The sequence below is a fragment of the Talpa occidentalis genome, unplaced genomic scaffold (genome assembly GCF_014898055.3).
Source record: "Talpa occidentalis isolate TD23 unplaced genomic scaffold, MPIMG_talOcc4v2.1 talOcc4.12, whole genome shotgun sequence".
Taxonomy (NCBI): Eukaryota; Metazoa; Chordata; class Mammalia; order Eulipotyphla; family Talpidae; genus Talpa; species Talpa occidentalis.
In genome coordinates this window covers 90506656-90530424 of record NW_023601212.1, presented here as the reverse complement: position 1 = coordinate 90530424, position 23769 = coordinate 90506656, and the positions used below count along the sequence as shown (strand labels likewise).

General features: G+C 48.1%; 1 protein-coding gene across 2 annotated transcripts in view; it reads left to right on the top strand.

Moving 5' to 3' along the window:
• Positions 1-2251: 2251 nt before the first annotated feature.
• The window catches only part of OTOA (otoancorin), a 43182-nt gene continuing 21664 nt past the window's right edge, over positions 2252-23769 (top strand). Inside the window, exons 1-17 of one of the 2 annotated variants that reach the window (XM_037504557.1) lie at positions 2252-2342; positions 2730-2758; positions 2836-2866; positions 2984-3011; positions 4735-4822; positions 7539-7670; positions 7873-8108; positions 9079-9182; positions 11765-11865; positions 13564-13703; positions 15658-15781; positions 17876-18091; positions 18518-18685; positions 19392-19532; positions 21179-21237; positions 21435-21552; positions 23055-23128. In XM_037504557.1, the coding sequence (XP_037360454.1) occupies positions 2252-2342; positions 2730-2758; positions 2836-2866; positions 2984-3011; positions 4735-4822; positions 7539-7670; positions 7873-8108; positions 9079-9182; positions 11765-11865; positions 13564-13703; positions 15658-15781; positions 17876-18091; positions 18518-18685; positions 19392-19532; positions 21179-21237; positions 21435-21552; positions 23055-23128 (1880 nt within the window). Of the gene's footprint in view, positions 2343-2729; positions 2759-2835; positions 2867-2983; positions 3012-4734; positions 4823-7538; positions 7671-7872; positions 8109-9078; positions 9183-11764; positions 11866-13563; positions 13733-15617; positions 15782-17875; positions 18092-18517; positions 18686-19391; positions 19533-21178; positions 21238-21434; positions 21553-23054; positions 23129-23769 lie in introns of both variants that reach the window. The other variant, XM_037504556.1, reaches the window with a different exon arrangement.

Below are 23769 nucleotides of genomic sequence, written 5' to 3'. Positions count from 1 at the left end.
CAGCGGGCAAGATAGGAGAGGTCTGCTGCATCATGTGGGTTGCTCCCTTGCGGGCTGGGGATTGAACTCCTCGTGCTGCAGAGGCTGTGGATAGCTTCATAGTGCGGAGCTTAACCCCTTGCTCCACCAGGGAGGCCCTTTATATTGCTTTTAGAGGGGATCTTACTGGCCACAAAGCACCTCCTTCCTCCTGCTGGGGTGGAGAGACAGCACCCCGGGGAGACACAGGGCATGCTGGGGCTTATAGTTTGCTGCTTGTGCATCCAGGGAGCTCGACCAGCCTCCTGACCTCATTTAGTTTGGGTTTCTTGTATTAATTTTCACAAAAGTCATGTCTATCACCCAGCTCACTTGTCAACACACAGTCAATCCCGTTTCATCTATACCTGCCTTCCATCTAATCCTTCCCTCCTGTATTATTTGGAAACAATCTCAAACATCACATTTCTTTTATAAATATGCAAGTATATAGTTCTAAGAGCCGGCTTGGCAAACTTTTTCAGTAATGGAGCAGTAGTAAATATTTTCCGTTTTGTAGACCACACAGTCTCTGTTGCAATATCTCGACTCTGGATCATAACGTGGAAGCCGCACAGACCATCCTTAAGCGAACAGGCATGGCCGTATTCCGATAAAGCTTTATTTATGGACATTACAATTTAACTTTCACATGTGACATTTTCAAATGTCAAGAAATTTTTTTTAACCATTTAAAAATTCAAAACCATCTTTAGCTTGTGAGCTACACAGAATCAGGGGGCCGGCTGGTTCAATTAGGCCTGTTATTCTATCACTGCTGGAAACCAAATGTCTAACTTCTTCCTTTTTTTATTGATGAGTGGTATTCCATTGAATGGATATGCCATTTTTGCTTCTGCTTTCATCTGTTGTCAGATATTTGAATTGCTTCTAATTTTTGGCTATTAAGAATTAAACCGTACAAGTCTTTGTATGAACAGATGTTCTAATTTCTTTTGGGTAGTTACCTACCTACACATGGAATTCTGGACCATACAGTATGATATATTTAATTTTATAAGAACCTGCCAGAGCCTCCCTGGTGGTACAAGGGGTTAAGCACCACACTATGAAGCTATCCATAGTCTCTGCAGCACAAGTTCGATCCCTGGCCTGGGAGCAATTCACATGGCACAGCAGACCTCTCCTGTCTTGCCTGCTGCTCCCATCAGCAGTGTATTTCAGTAGATCCACCTGTTCTGCTCCCCACTCTGTCTCTGGTGAATCCTCTCATCCCCCGCACCTCTGGCCTGTACCCCAGTTCTTGCATGCATAAATCAATAAATCTTTAAAAAAAAAATAAAAGACCCTGCCAAACAGTTTTCTGAAGTGGCTGTATTGATGTATGAGGAATTTTATTGCTCCATACCATTGTCAACCCTTAGTTTTGTCAGTCTTTCAAATTTTTAGCCATTTTAGCGGGTATGCAGTGGTATCTCCTTGGGGTTTAATTCGCATGTTCTCATAACTAATGGTGTTGGCAATGTGTTATGTGCTTTTTTGCCATTTTTGATTTTTAAATGAAATTTAAGTTCTTACCTTTTTTCTATTCTTCTCCCTCCCCCCACTACCCAAGTCTTGTTTATCTTATTCTTATTGAACTATAGTAGTTCTTTTAATAGTCTGGATGTAAGTCCTTTGTCAGATATAATAGAGTCTATAATTTTATCCACTCCTTGCTGAATTGAGGGCAATAGGAGGGGGTAAGAATACAAACAGGTCTTTGTTGTCCTCAAGGAGAAAGATGATTGTGTCTTAGACTAGAACAGAGGTTTAGATGGAGTCAAATAGATGGAATTTTAAAATATTAAAAACAACAATAACAACACCACCTCAAGGCCACCTTAGTGGCATAAGGGCTAAGTTTCAACGCTATTATCTCTGCGGCCTGAGTTCGATCCCTGGCCAGAGAGCTGACCCACATGGCGCAGCAGACCTCTCCTGTCTCCCCCGCTGCTCCCCTCAGCAGTGTATTTCAGTAGATTCACCTGTTCTGCTCCCCACTCTGTCTCTGGTGAATCCTGTCACCCCTTGCACCTCTGGCTTACACCCAGTTCTTCTATGCATAAATAAATAGATCTTTAAAAAACAAAGCAAACAAACAAACAAACAAAAAAAAACCCTCAAAAGACCTGGGGCTGTTTGCCTTTCCCTTTTGTCTTCTAGATGTTCTTAAGTATATTTTAAAGATGCAGACCTGAATCACTTCTATGCTTGAATTAACTGCAGGAGAATGTCTCAGGAAACTGGGACATACTTCCTTTTCCTGCTCCTTTCCCTGAGCCATGGAGTGGCGAGTCCCAGAGTTCTGACGTCCAGGCAGGGTAAGTCCTGGCGGGGCACTGGGGGGTCCTGGGGGTGGGTAGGGGAATCATCTGTCATGGCTTGCACATGTGTTCAGCATGTAGGGGGGTAAATAGATTTAAGTGCATGATGCTGGAAAGTGTTTAGGGAAGTGTACTTGTGTGCACATGTGTGTGTGTGCATCTAGATTTGATTTCATCTAGATTTGATTTTCAGTGTTGTTCCATAAGTGTTTTTCAAACCAAGGTTTTTTCATATTGGGTGCATATGGGCCCAGGGATAATTAAAATTCACTAATGTTTTCCTCCACAAGTGACTTTTTAAGGGGCTCTTTTTCTAATCCATATTTATGTTTTTGAAGGTCACAGAATTCAATTCTAGTTATACATTCAATGGCTTTCTTACAGATTTGCATCTATTGTTGCAAAAAATGGCTGTGAGTATCCCCTTTTCTTTTAATCAAAATTCCCTCTGCTAGAACTGCCAACTCGATGGTATCTCTTTGCCTTTCAGGAAGAAATAATAGATGGAAGCTATCTGAATGGTAATGTCCCCACTCTGTCCCCCCTTGCAGCTTCTAAGAATTTCAAACAGAACGTGCCTGTGATCTCTCTGGAAACATCCCTTTTTAAGTTGTCTTCTCATTTTATTCCCATTGTAGCATTACTGGATCTCATACAGTTTCAAAGGTAACCCACCCTAGAGGGGAAGGCAAAGGAGGGGGTAGATTTTTAATAAAAATTCTTAATGGAAGTCCCTCAATTGTAAAAAGTAATGTGTGCTCATTGCACAAAAGATTCACAATGTACAGGCGTTTTAAAGTTGATGCATTTGTTCTGCAAACTTTTATTCCTCTCTGCGCCAGCACAGGGCTAACATTCATTGTGCAGGGAGCAGGTCCTTTCTAAGTGCTTTATGCGTAAAAACACATCTCTCCTCACAGGCACCCCTGAGGTAGATCCTGTATCCTCATGTGGAGCAGAATAATAACACCGAGGTACAGGAGGCGAGTCAAGGTCAATTCCGGGCAGTGCAGAGCCGGTGTTTGTGTCCAGCAGGGTCCATGGCCTGTTCTGTCCTGCTGTCTGCCATGTGTAGGCCAACGTTGCAGGCCAGGGACGTGGCAGGCACTGCATGGGTGTAAAAAGACAGATATTATAAGAACATTCTAACGTGATGAGTAAAAGAAATAGGGGCCTTGGTGCCTCATCAGGGGCACTAAATTATGTTAAAGTGAAAGATTCCACATAAACATGCCTCTCTCTACATACATACGTGCATACATACGCCACTCTACACACATACATACATACACCTCTCTACACACATGCATACATTCGCCTCTCAACATAACTGCAGTTGATAGTTTGAAATATAGTCTTTCAGGCTGAAAATCTTCCTTCCATTCCATCCCATTACTATTACTTCATCATAGCCAGAAGCAAAAATCTCATTCCTTTTTCACTGATGAGTGGTATTCCACTGACTGGATATACCATAATTAACTTTTCTTTTTTTTTTTAAAGATTTGTTTATTTATTTATACAAGCACTGGGTACAGTCAGAAGCGCGGGAGGGTGAGAGAATTCACCAGAGCCAGAGTGGGGAGCAGAGCAGGCAGAAGGACCGAAGTACACTGCTGAGGGGAGCAGCGGGCGGCAGGAGAGGTCTGCGCGCCATGTGGGACCCTCCTCCAGTGGCCGGGGAGCAGCTGGGGATCGAACCAGCACTGCAGAGGCTGCAGGGCAGCTTCGCAACCCAGCACCCAACCACTGCGCCACCAGGGAGGCCCCATAGTTAACTTTTTACCTGTTGTTGGATGTTTGAGTTGTTTCCAGTTTTTGGCTGTTATGAGTGAAACTGCATTTGCTATGTGCTGGGCACTGCTTTTAGTACTTTACAGGTGTGAATGAATCAAGTCCTCACAATTGTTGGCCAGGTGATATAGAAAGGGAAACTGAGGCACAGGAAAAGTCAGTAAGTGGCCTAGGATCATAAAATTAAGTGGCAGAACCAGGATTCAAATCCAGGTTTTGGGGTCCACACTCTTAACCATTCCAGCCTCTCAGGGCACACACATCATCTGCTTTTTAACTTAATAGAGCAAGGACATCTTTCCCAGTCAGTCTGCTTGGATTGCAGTTAGTCTCAGCAGATTATTATGGGAATTAAATATTGCACACAGCTCAGCAATTGATCATTGTCACTGAAAAAGGGGGTCCAGGCTGATTCCTAGAATCAGAAGCTCCCTCGTGTCTATGCCAGGTTAACAAATCTACTTCCAAGCACAAAGTTCCTAGCTCCCAGTCTGGCCCCACCATCCTCTGAATCGGTCCCCTGGGCACTCGGCTAATAGGGAGCCGCTCCCCGGACCTGTCATTGTGACCTTCTCCCGTCTATCTTTGGCTGAAGCTCCCACGTGTGGACGGCAGACCTCTCCCACAGCGTCCTGGCCTATCTGAATTCACGGGACGTGGCCTTCACCATCCCTGGTCTGCAGGTGAGCACCTGACACCTGTCAGTATGTTCCCCATTCAGTGCCAAGGCGTTGAACACTCAGGGCCAGGTAAGTCTGAGAAGTGGTGAGGCAGACAACTAGTCTTCGTTTCCACAGGAAGTATGTTCTGTCCGTTTGTCCTGCCATGTTATACACAGTCCTTTAGCTCTATCACTTTTTTTTTTAATCTTTGACGGAGACGTGATGTATGGTCTATAACAGAGACCCATAATCATAGCAGCTCAAGTAACTAAGTTTCTTCTTATCTCTTGTAATAGTCCAGAGCTTGGGGGGAGATGCAGAGATGAGCAGCAACTTGCTTTCAAAACAGTGTCCAGGGGCCCAGTTCCCTTTATCTTGGTGCGTTACCATCCTCTAGGGAGTTGCTGGTGATGTGGTTGAAGCAGTACATCCATTCTCCACAGGGGGGGCGGTGGGGAAGAGGAAGTGAAGCAGGAGCATCTTCTCTTTTCAGGATGTGACCTGCAAGTTGCACACTTCCTTCTGCTCACGCTCCGTTGGCTCACAGCCCTTGGTCACATCTTACCACAGAGGAGTACGATGAGACTCTGCCTTTCTGAGAGGCTTTACTCAGCTACTGCTGTGGGAAATCTGTTGCTAATGGGGACCATGGGAGTGAAGCTCTTTGAGTGTAATTATCAGTGTCTCATCTTGGGTCCAAGACATATTTTTCTGTTGTTGTATGTGGTTGAACAACCATGTTAATAGATGGCAATGGAGATTTTCCTGAAGACTCAATAGGGCATAGTGGGGTCTGCGGCCAACTGGACACTCATTAACATGACCGGGGGTGGAGGTGTGTCCTATTTTTCCCATTACACTGCAAATAGCCCAGAAAATTGAGAAAATATTCTTTTTTTTTTAAGATATATTTATTTATACAAGAACCGGGGTACAGGCCAGATGTGTGGGAGGGTGAGAGGATTCACCAGAGACAGAGTGGGGAGCAGAACAGGTAGATCTACTGAAACACACTGCTGAGGGGAGCAGCGGGCGAGACAGCAGAGGTCTGCCATGCCATGTGGGATTCTCACCGGCTGGCTGGTATCGAACTGGCACTGCAGAGGCTGCGGACAGATTCACAGCGTGGCGCTCAACCACCGGCGCCACCCGGGGAGGCCCTTGAGAGAATATTCTTACAGTACTTAAGAAGTATTATCTGATTCAGCAAAGAATTCATGTCGTTGATGAGTGAAGTTCTTAACAGTTTCAATTTTTACTTTTTATGAAAATGAACCATTCATATGGAAATAGCTGGTTGTAAACCATTTACCAGGATACCCATTAGCTGAAGCTGGCTGCTGGCCTCTTGGCTTCTCCTTTTCCTCAGTCTGTGGCATCCCAAAGAGAAAGCCTACCCCTTTTCTCTCTAGCAATAGATTTCTCATGAACTCTATCTGTCTGTCTGTCTGTCTGTCTGTCTATCTATCTTTCTATCTATGAATGAATGACTAGGAGTTGTACTCTCTCTCTTCCTATGTGTATATTCATTTATTTACACAACATCTACTTATTTAGTTTCTGCTAGGCACAGTTCTAGACGCTGGGGAGTTAGAGAACATGGCATCTTGTTACTACCCATGTGGACTTTGGATTCTACAGAGAGAGACAGCCAATAATTAGTCAACTCATTCAGGATAGAGAATAGTGAATAGTGCAGGGCTTACTGACCACTTACTGGGAGCTGGGGCCTTCTGAAAACAATTTGTGCACTCACTTAACAATCCTACAAGGCTGACTATTGTTTCTGTTTTTCAGCTGAGAAAACAGAGACCCAGGGGAGCGTTGTTGATTTAGCAAATAAAATACAGATGCCCGTTTATATTTGGTTTGCATATTGACAACAGATACATTTTTTAGTGTAAATGTGTCCTGTACAACATTTGGGACATGTTCATCCTAAAATTTTTGTTGTTGTTTACCTGACATTCAAGCTTAACTGGCATCCTCTTTAGCTAGCGTTTCATTTAGCAGCCCTGGCTTGGGGCTGCTGTGCCAATAGCCGGCCACACAGCCAGTGAGTGGCAGGGGGAGCTCTGCACATGCTGGCTGGATGTGGAGCCCACAGCATCACACAGCGCTGCTTTCTAGAGTGTCCCTATTAAAGAGAGATCGAGAAGAGAATTCCCCAGAGAGCAGAGGAAATCTCTTCCAGGAGAGGCTGCTGGCCTTGGGCGCTCATCCTGGAGGGGTGCCACGGGGAGTTTGTACCTGCAGTCTGAATGTTGGTTGTGTGGGCAGCTGGGGGCATGGGAGAGGTGTGAGTGGTCCTCAACTGTGGGCAGAAAATTTTCTGGGAGGAGAACAGCTTTTTAGACTTGAAGCTCCAATCACCGACAGGGGCCAGGCAGACCCTAAAGACATTGGTGGGCTGGGTCAGAGGTAAGTGTTAAATGATGACCACGAACAGCTGGCCTCGGTCTGCTGATGTCCACCAGGAAGGGGGTGCTCACCCTGCGTGGCCAAATCTTTGTGTTTTCCAAGCAGAAAGTTGGAAATTTGGATTTTTGTGAGGAATCCCCCAGTTTTCAAATGTTGGCATTTGATGAAAAATTTGGAGCCTACCTAGGCAAACCTGTGGCCACTGCCAGCTGCAGGTCTCTGTGGGCAGCAGGTGGCCTGGTCGGGCTGCTGGCCGTGTTGCTGACCGCACACGGGCACACCCTGCCCTGGCGACCCTCCTGACACCCCCGTGCAGGCAGCCATGGGAAACCACCTGCAGCAGCGGGTGTACCAGCCGCAGAAACTGCTGGAGGACCTGAGGGAAACAGATGACCGGCAGTTCCACACCGCCATGAAATGCCTTTTAGAAGACAAGAAGGACCGCTTGGTGAGTGCTTGGAGAGGGTTTGAGGCCTCCTGGGTGCAGGGGTGCCTGGGCCAGCTGGCATTTGTTGAAATGAATTGAGCCTGACTCAGGCCAGGTCCCTGCATTCCCTCTTCCTGCTCCTTTTCCCACTTTCCTCCCTGATGGGGGAACTTTCAAGTGGAGAAGCAGCCCCCAGACGCTCCTGCTTTCTTGGTGCCGGCAGGAGCTGGGAGACATCGTTATTGACCTGGCAGAGATTCGGAAACAAGCCTTGCAGACCCCAGGCGTGAACCGCAGCCTGTTTCTCATCACGCTGGAGAGGTGTTTCCAGGTGCTGAGTCCCCTGGGGTGCGTGGAGATCCTGGGCAGGCTGCTGCAGGGCTCCTCGGGCAGCTTCCTCCAGCCGGACATTGCGGAGAGGCTCCCCCGGGACCTACGTGAGGACGCCTTCAAGAACCTGTGAGTGCTCCCTCCCAGCCCCCAGGCTGGTGCTGGAGCCAGGAGGATACACGCAGCAGAGGGGAGAAGGCGGGTGGGGCAGGTTCACATGTGACATCTGGAGCAGAAGCTTAACATCTGTGGAGCTTTGGGCCTCCCTGGTGGCGCAGGGATTAAAGACATTGCTGTCAAGCTAGCGGCAGCTTCTGCTGCACGAGTTTGATCCCTGGCCAGGAAGCTACCCACATGGCGCAGCAGACCTCTCCTGTCTCCCCACTGCTCCCCTCAGCAGTGTATTTCAGTAGATCCGCCTGTTCTTCTCCCCACTCTGTCTCTGGTGAATCCTCTCACCCCCCACACCTCTGGCCTGTACTCCAGTTCTTGTATAAATAAATAAATCTTAAAAAAATAAAAAATTCTTTACTAGTTTTGAGCCTCTCTGGTGGCACAGGGCTTAAAGTCTCAGCACTATCAAACTATGGCCAGCCACTGTGGCTTGAGTTCAATTCCCAGCCAGGGAGCTACCCACACTGTGCAGCAGACCTCTCCTGTCTCGTTGCTGCTCCCCTCAGCAGTGTATTGCAGTAGAACCACCTGTTCTGCTCCCTACTCTGTCTCTGGTGAATCCTCTCACCCACCCCCACACCTCTGGCCTGCACCCCAGCTCTTGTATGCATAAATAAATAAATTGTTAAAAAAAAAAAAAAGAGAGATCTGTGGCGTTTTGAGATGGTTGGATGAAAACAGCGGCTCCCAAGTCTCAGCCATTCAGGTGCAGCCTTGGAATTGTTGCCATCTCTCCACGCTGTTTCTTTCTCTTGGTGACTCACATTCCTGTCACTTAATATTTCTTCGAAGAGTAAGTTTGCTATCCCAGGTGTCTGGTGCTTCATAACAGGATGAGTTCTGAGAGATGTGTCATTCAACGGTTCGACGCGTCCAGGCAGCCTCCCCGGCGTTTCTTCCTTAATGGTGTCGTGTCTGCCATTAGGTCGGCGGTGTTCAGAGACGTCTACGACCAGACCTCAGCCCGCTCGCAGAGGGCCATCTACTCCTGGATGAAGCGGGTTCTGCGCGCCTCTTCCAACGCCACCGGTAAGCCTGGGCTTTGAGGTGGGGTCCCATTTTAGGGGGAGTCCATGCTCAAAAGAGGTGCTTCATCTTGGAAAACAGGGATTTGCGTTCCTTGTCTCATGGGATTTCTATTCAACCTTCCCTCCCACCCCCTACAAATTCCAAAAAGGATCTGATGTGGCTGCTGGACTTAAGCCCCACGCCCCCACTGCACGCATCACGTGGGAGTTCTCTGAAAAGAGGGGGGCTTGCCTCTCTCCATCAACAGTGTGTACCATTTTCCTAGTGAGATGTGAATAATGATGGCATCTTAGGCTTGAGGATTTTATTTATTTATTTATTAGATTTTAAAGATTTATTTATTTATGCATACAAGAGCTGGGGTACAGGCCAGAGATGCGGGGGGTGAGAGGATTCACCAGAGACAGAGTGGGGAACAGAACAGGCAGACTGACTGAAATACACTGCTGAGGGGAGCAGCGGGCGAGACAGGAGAGGTCTGCTGCGCCATGTGGGTCTCTCCCTGGCCAGCCGGGGATGGAACTCAGGCTGCAGAGGCCGCGGATTGCCTCATAGTGCGGTGCTTAACCCCTTGTGCCACCGGGAAGGCCCAGGCTTGAGGATTTTAGAGCAGATCACAAGTTCAAAGTCTGTGTTAAAACATCTGTATTAAAGTGAGACAAGATAATTTTGAGGGGGTGGACATCCAGGCAAGGAAATGCAACAATTTAGTGCTGAGCTTCCTGGCAACCAGAGCAGAGACAGATGAGGATTCATTTACTCGACAGATGTTTATTTAAACCTCCAGCATCCTAAAGGAGTCAAAGCCACATACACAGGAAGTAAGAGGGCAGCTGCCCAGGGTTGGCAGGTGGACAGGGAGGACGGGACAGAGTTTCGGTTTTACAAGATGAAGGAAGTTGGGACGCGGGTGGTGGCGACGGTTGCAGGACAAGCTGGCCGTGCACTTAACAGTGGCTGGAACGGCAAATTCTATGTGGTGTGGGTTCTAGCACAATTGGAAAAAAAAAAAAGGAGAGAGGATACAGAAAAAGAAATCACTGGGTAGGTCAGTAATGCAAGAGATTTCTCAGATCACTTTTACTAGTTGACTATTTAATATCCATAACGTCAGGAATCAGGAGAAAGTCTTTTAAGGAATTTAGAAGTCTCTGCGTCAGCAGAGAGAGAGAGGAGGGAAGGAGAGGGAAAGTGGGGTGAAGGGGAAAAGGGGGTGAAAGAGCAGGAGGAGGGCAGGAAAGGGAGAAGAAACGCGCTGGTAACTGCTACGAAGACATGAAGTGAGTAAATGCTGTGGGAAGGTTAACACTTCAGGCTGGAACAGGGCTTGGCGGATATTTTCTGTAAAGATCCAGAGTAAATCAGAGTAAATATTTTAGGCTTTGTGGACTTACAGCCTCTGTCTCAACTACTCAATTCAGAGCCACAGACAAATGCTGAGTAGGCGTGACTGTGTCCCGGGAAAACCTGATGGACGCTGAAATTTCAACCTCATGAAATTCTCACATTCAAATTCTTCTTTTGAACCCCCCCCCAACCATTTCAATGCAAAAACCTCCCTTCCCTCTCTGCCAAAGCTGCCAGCTGCAGCGTGGCTGTGTGCAGAGTCTTCTACTGAGGGCTCCGGCCATGGCGCCTGGTTCTAGCTCCCTGAAGCTTGAGGTTGGATCTTGGGCGCGGTAGTTCTTCAAGCCCCACTGACATCCCACCACTGGGGAATTTCAAATGCTTGAACAGAGTGACAGAGCCCGGCCTCTGGGGATTCAGAGGAGGAAGGAATGACAAGAAAAGGCAAGGCTTTCAGGAAGAGGAAATTTCTGAGCTCAGTTGGATGGGAGGGTTTGGAAGCAGATTGTTCAGAGCGAAGGCCCTGTAGCAAGGATTTGGAGCACACGTGGCGTCGCCAGGAGAAGAATGAGCACTTGGGTTTGGCACAGTGTGTTGACATCATGAGCTGGTGAAGATGGTCATGACTGGTGCTGGTAATAAGAGTCAGGCACATTTCAAGTCGCGAGATTACTTAGTAACTAAGTGAAGCAAAATTAAACTCTATTTTATCATCCTAAGCATTAAAGAATATAATCTTTCTTTTACATTTTTGCATAGAAGAATTGGGGTACAGGCCAGAGTGGCAGGGGGCGAGAGGATTCACCAGAGACAGAGTGGGGAGCAGAGCAGGTAGATCTACTGAAATACACTGCTGAGGGGAGCAGCGGGTGAGACAGGAGAGGTCTGCTGTGCCACGTGCTCCTGGCCAGGGATGGAACTCAGGCCCTAGGGTGATAGTGCTGATACTTAACCCTTAGGTTACCAGGGAGGCCTGTAATTTGCATTTCTAACAAGTTTCCAGGTAACGCTGATGAGGCTGGTCCAGGGGCCACACTATTGAGTCGCAAGGCCTCAGGTGGCCCCCGTGACATCCTTATGGAGGACAGTGGCAACAGGTGGGAGGCTCTCAAAAATGGTCATGGAACAAATGAGTGAGTGCAGGAGGGAGATCTGGTTACTGAGGATGCTTCGACTGTCACAAGCCAGCACAAAGGCTTTCTTGCATTTATTTATTTACTTGTTTTTTTTGGCAGATGACTCTGTTTCATGGGTGAGTGCAGAAAGCTTATGGATTTTGGGCAGATATATGGTTCATCTATCATTTGAAGAGATTCTGAAAATCAGTCCGAGAGAAGTAAGTTGGAAAAGTTCATTTATGTGTCCCCATTACTTATACCTCTGGGAGAAGGTGTCTTCTAAACTCCTGATGTTCAGTCAGCTGGTCAGGTTGCCCTGGGAATTGGGCATCACCTTGGCCCACACCTCTTGAGTCCCTGAAGAAAGCCCTTGGAATAAGGCCTCCAGTGGTCAGTCATCACGTTGCGTGCTAGTTATAAACAATGGTGACCACGAGAGAGCCCACTGTGGACAAACATGACACAAGACGAACGTTGGCTCCGAGCCAAAAATCATCGAAGGCCATTCGGTGCTCCAGAACGGTCAAGGACAATAGCTTTCGAGCACCTGGTCCTTAGAAGCAGGGACCAAAATCAAAAGCAACATGGATTAATAGCTCCATCTCGATAGCCACTCAATGATGAGCTTCTCATTTGAGTTTGCAGGGGAAAAATATCCACATTCTAAAGTTACCTAATTCATTGGTCAGCAAGTCTCTTCTGATGTTGACCCTCTGAGACTAGAATCCGTTGGGTATTATCATTCTGGAATATGGTCCCAAAGAATGCTGCCAACAGGGAGGCATCTATAAAAAGCTTGGGGCTTGGGTCCTGGTCATGAGGGACTGGCTCGTTCAAGGACCAAGTGATGTGACAATTTCTGGTGATTGTGAAACCAACAGCAGAACAAGGGGCCTCACTTTACCTGGAGGCTGGGGGTATCTCAGACGTCTTTCCAGAGATTGACGCAAATTGTCCCAATGATGGTCCTTAGTTAAGTCTTGGTTTTGTGCTCCCAGTGTTGAGTGAATTTCAGGACGTAGACAGAGGTTAAATTCTTAAGAAGCCGGGTCCTTTGAGGCCATTTGCAACCACACTCTGAGGGAATTTCCTTATAGACAAGGAGTAAAATCCACATGGGAGAGACAAGTTTATGAGCACACAGTAAGAGTGCATCGAAATACAGGAGACTTCAGTACGAGACCTTTGACGTACAGGCAAAATTGAGCAAGAACAGAATCTAAATGGGATATTTAACAACACTAGATACACAGATATAGGTATATACATCTATATGTGGATATTGTATATTACAAAGAAAATACACCCTTTTCATCATCCAAGGATCAATTTTTTTTTAAAGATTTATTTATTTATTTATACAAGCACTGGGTACAGTCAGAAGCGCGGGAGGGTGAGAGAATTCACTAGAGCCAGAGCGGGGAGCAGAGCAGGCAGAAGGACCGAAGTACACTGCTGAGGGGAGCAGCGGGCGGCAGGGGAGGTCTGCACACCATATGGGACCCTCCTCTGGTGGCCAGGGAGCAGCCGGGGATCGAACCGGTGCTGCTGAGGCTGCAGGCAGCTTCGCAACCCAGCGCTCAACCAGGGAGGCCCCCAAGGATCAATTTTTAAACTCACTCCTCTGTTAACAAAACTCTGATTTCCCAAAGTAGAAACTTTGTGGACCACATATATATGATAAATCTAACCTCAATATAATAAGTCCAGAAATAAATGTGCAAACATTAGCTTTAAAAATATTCAGTTTGGATGCTTAAAAAAAGGATACTTTTGTAGATGACAGTTGGGCGGAAGAGGAGTCTATTAAATCACTGAGGAAGAGATTGGGTGTCTCGATGCCTCCGGGGAGGGGCACAGCACAGACCCTAGGGCCGCTGGGCCCTCCTCACTGACCTTCCTGTCCTTGCCATCAGATGGGGTTGTTTATCAGCTATGACAACGCCACCAAGCAGCTGGACACGGTCTATGACATTACTCCTGCACTGGCCCAGGCGTTTCTGGAGAGGATTGGCTCCTCCAGCTTTGACATGAGAAACACCTCCACCATCCACAGGCAAGGGGCGAGGGCGCTGGGCCCTTGGGGCTGTTTCCCAGATGCCATCCAAGCCCCAGCTTCTGAGTAGCAAGAGATGGGGGAGGGTAGGGAGGGCCTGGTCCATCTCTGAAGAGCCCCTTGTCTTTGTGCATGTGAGGGTAAGTGTTCCCCTAAAGAAAACCCCTTTGGAAGCTCAAGAAGGAAGGGAGCAAATGCTTTCTCAGCATCTCCTGAGTGCCAGGAATTTTTGCAACCTTATCAAGTGCTAAGATTCCGGGTCCGAGCATGGAAATGGACATTTTCCATGCTCAGTACCACTTGCATTCCAGGGTAAACATGAACTTCCCGTTAGGTGGATGCAAGTGTTGAAACAGTTTGTGGGTCCCCATCTGTGTGAAACGTTTGTTGTTTAGACTCTCAGGGGAGGAGCCCCTGAATGAGATCAGCTTGAGTTTAGTGAGTGTAACTTGATGCCTGGAGTTGGTTCCAGCGGGGGAGGGTCAGAAGCTGTGCCCCCCACCCTGACTTGGCCAGGGTTAGTGTCTGGGGAGTGAGTGTGCAATGGACAGGGGTGGTGATCCTGCTCAGCCACCTGCTCCCCCTGACATCACTGTCGTACTGTCACAGAACTTCCCTGACATCCCCATATTTCCTTACAGTTTTTCAAATGTTTTCGAGAACATTCTCATGTGAAATGATCACATCTTCTTCCCCATCGCAGCCATTTCCACCCACTGGACAGGTCCTATTTTTCTATGATTACACACAAAAAGGGCCCATGGTTAAGGACAAGGAACCTGCAGCTAGATTTCCTGGGTTCAACCCTGGCTCTGCCCTTAGAAGCTGTGTGATCTTTGCTATGCCACCATGCCTCTCTGGGCTTTCATTTCGCCACCTATAGCATGGGAGGGAATCATCTACCTGCCTTGTTAAGGTCCTAGTGAGGATTAAGCACACCTAACACATAGTAAGAAATATTAGTTATTCTCAATATGGTTATTACTATTCAGTCTTCACTCCCTGAGTGGCCCAAAGGAATGGTTATTTTCAAAGTCTGTCCCTGACGTCTCCTGAGGACATATCTGAGAGTGTCAGTGCCCTTCTGAGAGATGGAGCCTGGCTGAGCGGGTCAAATAGCCACACTGAGTCAGGTAGGGCTCCTGTTAAGTCTTGGGGCATCCGTTACTGCACGAGTGCTCGACCAGGAAGCAGGCTAATCAGCTGGTGTGCCTCTTCTCACAGTGCTCCTCATGCCTTCATCATATTTATTATTAGGTGCTATGATGAACGAAGCAAGCCTCTTTTTTATTAAAGGCTCAGAGAGGCAGGGCCGCCCTGTACAGCAGTACAGAGTGTGCACTGCACAATTGCACCCTGCAACCTTGCAGAGAATTATCTTACTGCAGGTCAAACACCTCACAGAGCTGGGCTTCAAACTCCAGTTGGCCTGAAACTGCTTTTAGCCAACAGGTATAGTGCTCCTTACTAGACCAGGGTTCAAATCCTGCCTCTGCCCCTAATTGTTCTCTTATCTTTTTTTTTTCTTTTGAAGTGGGGGTGTAGGTTGTCAAGGGTCTTAGAAATAAAGCTCTGCTGAGAGACTCCCTCAGGGTGGGCAACCCCTCACCTCCATGTGGAAAATGGAGGGATTTCTGTGGCTGGCTCAGCACCATTCTTCCTCATGCCCCTTACTGCCCCCGGAGGAGAGACAGCATAGCCGGATGGTTCTAGATTGAAGTCCTAGCTCACCACTGGTGTTGGGCAAGTCAGTCGATTGCTGAGTCTCAGCCCTTCTGTGACGTGGGTGTAGTAAGCCCACCTGCCCTGTAGGGGGTTGTGATGAGGTGATTCAGGTAAAGGCTTAGCTCAGTACCTGGCTGTGATCTTGACCCTCTAGCTCCTGACTGGGGTGTGGTTGAGGCTTCCATCCAGCTCTTCACCCTCTGCCAACCCCTCTTATGTCCCCACACAGGCTGGGGCTCCTGGTTTGTTTCTACGATGACTTGGAGCTGCTGGACGCCGCGGTGGCCCAAGTCCTCCTGCACCAGATGATCAAGTGCAGCCGCCTGCGGGGCTTCCAGGCTGGTGTTCAGAAGGTGCTGGGGGAACCAGGGCCTGGGCTGTGCCTCAGTTTCACTCGTCACAGAAGTGGGAAGAACAGCCTCGCCTGGCCTTTGAGAGAAAACTTATTGTTAATCAGGGTTACTCATGCGCTCTGAGGGGGGAGGGGAGTCCAATCTCAGCAGGTGGCAACTCCTGTGCTAGGAGGAGCTTGGAAATGGGAAGAAATGACTAAAACACAGTGTCAGAAAAGCCTGGGACAGATCAAAATTCTATCAGCGCAGCCGCCTCAGACTTAAATGTGCATTAAATAGTGTCTGGGGATCTTAAATACTAATTCTGATTCAGTCGGTCAGCGTGGGGACGGAGGGTGCATTTCTAGCAGCTTCCAGGAGAGGCTGAAGCAGCTGGTCTGGCAACCATGCCTGGAATCACAAGGAGATAAAGCAGCGGTTCTCAAACCCAAACCCAGCTCTGCGTTAGTGACCCTCCAGCCCCCGTGCTCAGAGATTCTTGTGTTACTGCTCTGGGGATGGGGGTGAGGGCTGGGGGTAGGGGTGACCTGGGTATGATGTGTTTTAAAAGCTCCTCGGATAATCCCAGGTCAACAGGGTTGAGCACATGGACTAGGTGCATTGACTGAGGTCCTAGGCCAGGGTTTCAGACGCAGGGGCACGCACAGAGCTGGCTCTCTCCCCTCCACGCCACCCTCCTTGCTTCCCTTAAAGTCTCTGTTCTGCCCCAATTCTCTCACTTCTTTTGGTCCTTCTCATTTTTTGTTTTGAAAGGATGCCATGAGAGTAATGAAAATTTTGCTGCCACCAGTAATTCCACAGCCGTCTCTCACACCTGAGCATCAAATCGCCAGTCCCCTCTGACGCAGTAGTTTCCTCGGTCTGTGAATGTTTTTGTTGTCCAGGAAAAGAATCTCTCCCCCGCAAGCTCAGGCAAAATAGAAGAAAATCAATGTATTTTAAGGCCACAGGGGTGGCTGTGGCAGCATTATGCAGGACAGTCAGAACCTGTTAGTTCTGAGAAGCCCTTGGAATTTTAGCACCCTGGTTCTGAGGGCGCCTGGACGTCTCCGAGGCCTGCTTAAAAGACAGGTCAGTCTCGGATTCAGCAGCTCTGGGATGGAGTCTGAGAATCTGCATTTCTAGCAAGTTCTCAGGTGATGCTAACGGTGCTGGTCAAGGACCTCACTTGAGAACGCCTTCTCCAGACCTTCCCTTCCCTCCTGAGATGTGGGACCCCGCTCCTAGGGAGGGGGTGCGGCTGCATGCGGAACCGGCCACCGCCTTCTTTTTTAAAACATCACTCTGCTGCCCCCTGGTGGGCACTCCCCGTGGCTTGGCACACGTGCTGGGAAGTGAATACACTGGCCAGGAACTCAGGCCCACGCAGGAACCTGGAACCGTTCTCGTTGTTTTGCACCGAAGCCATGCTGCAGTGGATGAGTTTATCACCTCCGCTGAAGCAGCTGGGAAACCCTTGACTATACTAGACAGGCATACTAGAGTGAAATAATGGAGGTGAGCCCAGCAATGTGAAAATGTAATTTTAATTGAAAAATACGGAGCAGAAAATTGACCTTCTGTTTATATTAAACTACATAGTAACTACATACTATAGTTTACTTATGAAGTGCTTACTTATAAAGGCACAAGAAGCCCCGGATGCGTATACACCTGATGGCTAATTATAGTCATTTTTATGAGCTGATTTTCAGGAGACTTTGTTTTTTCTTACTCTTAGCTGTAACTGTTGAGAATTATTTTTATGCAGATTATGTGTTATCATAATTGATGCCCCAGGGGGAGACTTGGCATAGTTGGGGAGTCTCGATTGCAGTCCAGCTGCCCCAGTGGTCTTGGATATTTTATGAAAGAAAAACAGCCACCTGTTTGGATATAGAGTTCAGGGTCACACAATAGCAAATGATAATTAATTGATGCACAATGTGAGTTGGAGGCATGTTAACGCCAAGGCCAGGGTGGTGTTCTCAGGGGCCCTCTTATTTTCTGGGTGTGGTGGGAGTCCTGTCCTCCCGTCCTTACTCCCCAGGGTGTAGTCAGCAGGACCCGCCCACCTGCTTGCCCTCTACCCTCATTCCAGCTTGCTCTCCCCAGCTCAAGGCCGACCTCCTGGACATTGCCACGGAGAACCAGACCCTCAACGAGACTCTGGGCTCATTGTCCGATGCGGTCGTGGGCCTGAGCCTCCCTCAGCTGGAATCACTCTCCCCCGAGGCTGTGCACGCTGCCATCTCCACCCTCAACCAGGTCTCTGGCTGGGCCAAGAGCCAGATCAACATCTTGTCTGCCAAATACTTTGCCCATGAGAAGGTGAGTTGGAGCTTTGTGCACACAGCAGGGCCAGCCAACCAGTAAGCAGATAGTGCCACAGAGGACCAGGGGGTTCGAATCCAGCCCTGCCTGGTTACTAGCTTCGGGATCCTGATCCTTCGGGATACTGGACTATCAGCTTAACTTCTCTTTTACTCAGTTTTCAGTCTGTAAAATGGGGATTATGGTAGCGCATCTTTGACAGAATGGCTGCAAGAATTATGAGGGTCGGCACCCAGAAGGGGCTGGACTTGCACAATGTGGTGTGTGAGCTCTGGCTGATTGTGGAGCCATTCCTGGTAGAAGGAGGGAGGGCCTGGGCGGGAGCTGTGTTCTGCCCCCATCCCTCCTGGTGCCCATCCCACTACCTGGCATGCCGTGGGGCCTCCGAAGCTTCCAGAGCAGAGCCCGCTGCGGTCTCCGCAGGTGCCGTCCTTCCACAACCTCAGCCAGGTGGGCGTGCTGCTGGCGGGGGTGGGCACCCCTGCCTTGTACGCCATGGAGCGTGGCGACCTCGCACACATCCTGAGAAGCGCCGTCGTGCTGCACATGCCGGATCTGTCACCTGCCCAGCAGCAGGGGGTCCTGAGAAAGGTGAGCGGAAGACGTGGTCCTCGGGCACCTGGCTCCCAGGGGTGTGGTTTTGGGCTTCTGTGGGTGGGCCATGGCTCCAGACCTTGCCCAGGCGGCTGTGTGGGGGCCTTCTGAACCCGGGGGAGGCCTTTCTCCTGAGCCCACCCTCCCTCCTCAGAACCAGCCCCTGGGGTTCTTCCCAGACCCCGGGCCACTCCCTAGGCAGATGACTCTGGAGGACTTTTCGTAGGGGTAGGTTTCCTAATATAATAATGTTTTAAAAGTCAGTTTTTCAAATCTCAAAGTGAAGCCTGACATTCTCAGTGTGCTCTGGAAAGCTCCTGTTCTTACCCGGGGTGGGGCGGCCTATTGTGTCTCACTTGTGAGGTTTAATGACAAATCTGTAAAGAAACCAAACCTAAAGGTGTTTGACCTAAAACACACACAGCACCTTGCAGAGAACAGCAACACCTGCAGGTAAAATAAGAAGCGTGGGTTTGAGAATCAGACAGACTTGACTTGAATCTCGTGACTTTTAACCCATGAGTTGTCAAGCCTCAGCTTCCTCACCTATAAAATGGGGTGCAGGACGGTGCTCACCTTGTCCAGTTTCCGAGCAGACGCGATGGTTCTATGGCCCCCGAGGCACCTGACGCAGTGACTGCCCTCACCCAGAGCTCAACACCCCGTCTCCAAGGTTATTAGCTGCTTCTCCTCACTTTGGCAGATGATTGAAGCAGAAGATACCACCTCTGGCATCGTGGAAATCCAAGGGGCTTTCTTTAAAGAAGTGTCTCTTTTTGATTTATGGTGGGAACCTGGATTCAACCTCACAGTCCTGAAGGAAAAAGAGCTTCGGTGGAGTCAGGTATGACCATGACCCCACAGAACACACCTGGATCTTGGTCTGTCTCCTGGGGAAGTTCTGTGAAGGTTAACGTGGTAAAAGAGATTTATTTCCGTGTGATTGAACTCAGAGAGGTAGGGTGAGCAAGTTGGGCAAGACCTGAGCGTGGATTCAGGAGCTATCATTGTCGGTTTTGGGGGTGCGACTTCTCACCAGGCCTCAGTGTTCCCAGGTACAAAGTGAAGATAATTTCTCCTGGGGAGCAGTGATGTCAGACACTACAGTGCCCGTGCACATTAACTGTCATTGTGTGCAGGATTTACTGTGGCCCGCGGGGGAGGGCGGTGCTGTGGAGGCAGGAGGGTGCGCTGCCGCTGCCGTAGGACTTTTCCTGACTTCTTTTTCATTCAGTCAGCTCTTTTTGGGGTCTCTGTCTTTTAGCCACACAAGCCTTTAATGGTGTATTTGATTTTACAGAAATGAAAGGAAGCTATTACAGTGCAAGTACTTTCTTTCCCTTTTAATGTCAGGGTATTAAAATAATAAGTTGTCACATGAGAATCAAGAATATAATTTGGAAGTGTATTTATTTTTAATTGAGTACAAGTTTATTTTTTTAAAATTTCCTTACACTGTTATTCATTTTCGTACAATATTTGATTCCCCCCTGCCCTGCCCACCCTCTGGTAGAGTCCCCAGAGTTTTCCCTCCACCACAGCATAGTCCCCTGTGCAATTCCCTCCCCTGTTTTGACCCCTCTGCTTCCCCTTCACCTGCTGGATGCCTCAGATCTGTGGCTTGCCTGCAAGTTTTCTTTTGTCCCTGACCCTTTGTTCCCAAGGGAAAGGCCATTTCCTGAGTCAGGGGAGACTGGGAGGTGGGTTGGTGGAGTGTGGGCCCTGACCTTGACCCCGTACATGAGGAATCTGGGGTCATACACAGAGTGTCTGGAATTTACCCCCCTGCTGCTCCTTTTTTCTGGGCCTTGCTGCAGGTCTCAGGTGTCTCTGCCTAATGCCAGCTCATAATTTATTCTGTTTGGGGAATATGTTCAAAGTTTCAGGGTCTATAAAATAGACAAATGTCGTACTTGATTGTGTCTGCAAGTTAGGTATTTGGTAAAATTACGTTCCTTAAAACAAACGACACCCCTGCCTGCTAGGCACTGCTCTAGAGGGCCCATCTGGGAGGCTTTGAGGGGAGTGCGTGCCAGCAGGAGGTGCTTTATTGTTGCTACTTTCCAGCTCACCCTGGTCTACTCTATTTATCCAGGGGAGTCTGTGTTTAAGAACTAGCAGATGGGCTTGGAAATAGGGCTTGGGAGGGTTTGGAACTGGTCAGCAGCTTCATGAAGCCCAGGAAGCAAACTTGCTCACCTCCAGCCCTGACACCCAGGGGTTTCGCTCCTCAGTCACCTCATAGAGAGCAGAGAGAATCACCTGTGTGAGTGCGTGGTGCGAGTGTGAGGGGCCTGGCATTGTTCAGACACCAGTTCAAATCCTTGCTCTGCCACTTAGCAACTGTGAGCCCTGGGTAAGTCACACAGCCTGCTCAGCCTCCATTTTCCCATCTGTAAAATGTGACCCCATGGTCCCTTTGTGGTAGAGCCTCACGGTGATGGGCACAGCCCTGTGCTCGTCATGTAAGCAGGGACTCTCTTTCCTCAGGCCCTGTTCCTGTATGAGTTGCTGTCAAAGACAACGAGAAGGCCCGAGGAGCTCCTGAGGTAGGAGAGGGCACCTGGGCCCCAGGGGCTGATGCGTCTCCCCTTGGGGCCTTTCCAGCCAGGAGCTAACATCCCATGAGGGAGAGTGGGACAGTCCCACCTGCAGCCTGAGCCAGATCAGTCTGCCTTCTCTTGCACGTCTGTCCTTTCTCTTCCTGACCGCCTTCTTCTCCCGGGTCCCATGTCTTGCTTTTCAGCACCGGGCAGCTGGTCAAAGGCGTGACGTGTTCCCACATTGATTCCATGAGTGCAGACTCCTTTCTGGCCCATTTCCACTATTTCGAGAACAACCTCTTGCTGCTTTCACCATATCAGGTACCTGACAGTGTTTTCCTGCTTCTCATCCTCTTTCCTTTCCCCAGCGGCCTGGCTGGACTGCCGTAGGAGGATCTTTATGTCAGGATTGTTCAGATGCAAGTGATGATGCGGGGCCAAATATCGAGTCAAGACTTCTCAAGTTCCTTTGTAGAAAGCTAAGTTTCTACAGGTAGAGGTTCAACAGATTGCTTATTCCATACTCTGATTTGAACCTTAAAATACAGTTGTAAGTTATCTATATCATTTTCCACGGTCATAATTCTGCTCTCCTGGGACTGAAGATCATCCTCTCATCTTACCTTTGGGTCCTTTCCAGGGTAGCCAGGAGGGAGCCATATTCTAAGAGCATTTTCTTTTCTTTTCCTTTCCTTTTTCTTTTTTTGCATTTAAGCCTTTGTTTTCTAAACAGTTAGGTGACCTATAACCCTTTGGGGAGACCAGAGGCAATAGCTGACTTTTCACATATCCCAGAGTAGTGGTTCTCCATGAAGACCCCTTGGCTATATCTATCACATTTTTTGTGGTCATGCTGGGGGAGATGCCACTGACATCGAGGGTAGAGGTCAGGGGGGCTGCTTTGGTATCCCTCATGCAGGACAGGCCCACAGCAGAGTTATCTGGCCCAAACATCAACAGTGCTGGGGCTGAGAATCTCTGGTCCAGAGGTGACTACATGGAAACTTTTGCTGTTGACACTCAGAGTTTTAAAAATAATATGTGTATGATATCTGTAATTTAAAAGAGACAAATGAGCTCTTAATAAACAGATTGTTTTGTTTAACTTTATGTAACACACATATATAAGAGGGTGTGAACATAAGTTCATGTTAATATATATAAATCTACCTTATTGAAACAAAATTGTTGTATAGTATTCCATTTATGTATAGACCACATTTACTTAACCAATACTAAACTGGGGTTCATTAAGGTTATATCTCTGTTAGGAGATAAACTGAGGCATATTAAACATGTTAGGCATTTATTTGAGCAAAAGTCTTTTGAAGTCGGGCAGCACCAAGCTGGAAGTGGTCGGGAGTGCTTCCTCAGAGAAAGTGCGGGAGCAAAGAAAGGAGATTGTATGATTGGCTGTAGCCTAAAGCTCAGTTGGTAGTGATTGGTTGTCTTGAACGTTTTGATTTAATAAACTTGAGGCATTTTACAGGCTCAGATTTTGGTTTACTTGTGTAAGCAATGAGAAAGAATGAGTTAGAATGAACTAACCATACCCATTTAATGGCCAACCTGTTTAATTAAGTTAACATCTCATGTTCATGCACCTAAATTTCCTGTACCTAAATTTTTGTCTTCATCTTGCTATTGCCTCAATTTTCTTATCCATAAACTGGGTGCAGTAAAGGTACCTGCACCTTTGGGTGCTTATGAAATAAGTAAATGTACATCAAGCACGTAGGGCCGTGCTTGACACTAAGAAAGCACATCTGTCTTTGCTCTTACTGCGATTGGACTAAATTCCTAGAACTGCTTTAATCTTCCAGGTTAATTGTTTGGCGTGGAAATACTGGGAAGTTGCCAGGTCCTCTACGCCGCCCTTCCTCTTGGCCGCACTCCCGTAAGTGAACAAGGGCCCCTCTTTCTGGCTCAGCAGTAAGATTGGTGAGCCAGCGTGGACCCTCATGCACAGGGTCTTGAACCAGACACAGAATGGAGAGTGCCTTTGACAAGTAAGCCCGTGAGAGCCAGGATTTATTATTATTTTATTTTATATATTTTTTACATCATTTTTCATTTTTGCACAATGTATGCATTTTCATCTTGGTTATAGTCCCCATACATTTCCCACCCGAGAGCCAGGATTTAAATTCAGAGCCCCACGTAGGTACTTCAGACAAACTCTTCTGAGTTTCCTTCTGTTTTAAAACCAAAGGCTGAATGAATGCTAATGAAGCAGGCCCTCTCTGGGCTGCCTCACAGCTGTGCCCAGATTCCAGTGGCATCAGGGCTGATGTGAGCCATTGCAATTTCTTGTGGAATGTGTGGACACTTGGGCCTGGGTGACTCCCTGCTTTTCCAACATGATCCAGACTGTTTCTTTCCATTTTCTTTTCTTTCTTTCCCCTCTCCTTTCTCTTGCTGTTTCTGCCTTTATTCATTCAAAAAGTATTCAAGTGCTTACTATACACTAGTTTTCAGAGATAATTTTATTTTCCCCTTCTAAAAGCTTACAGTCTCAGAGGGAGGGGACTAGACAGG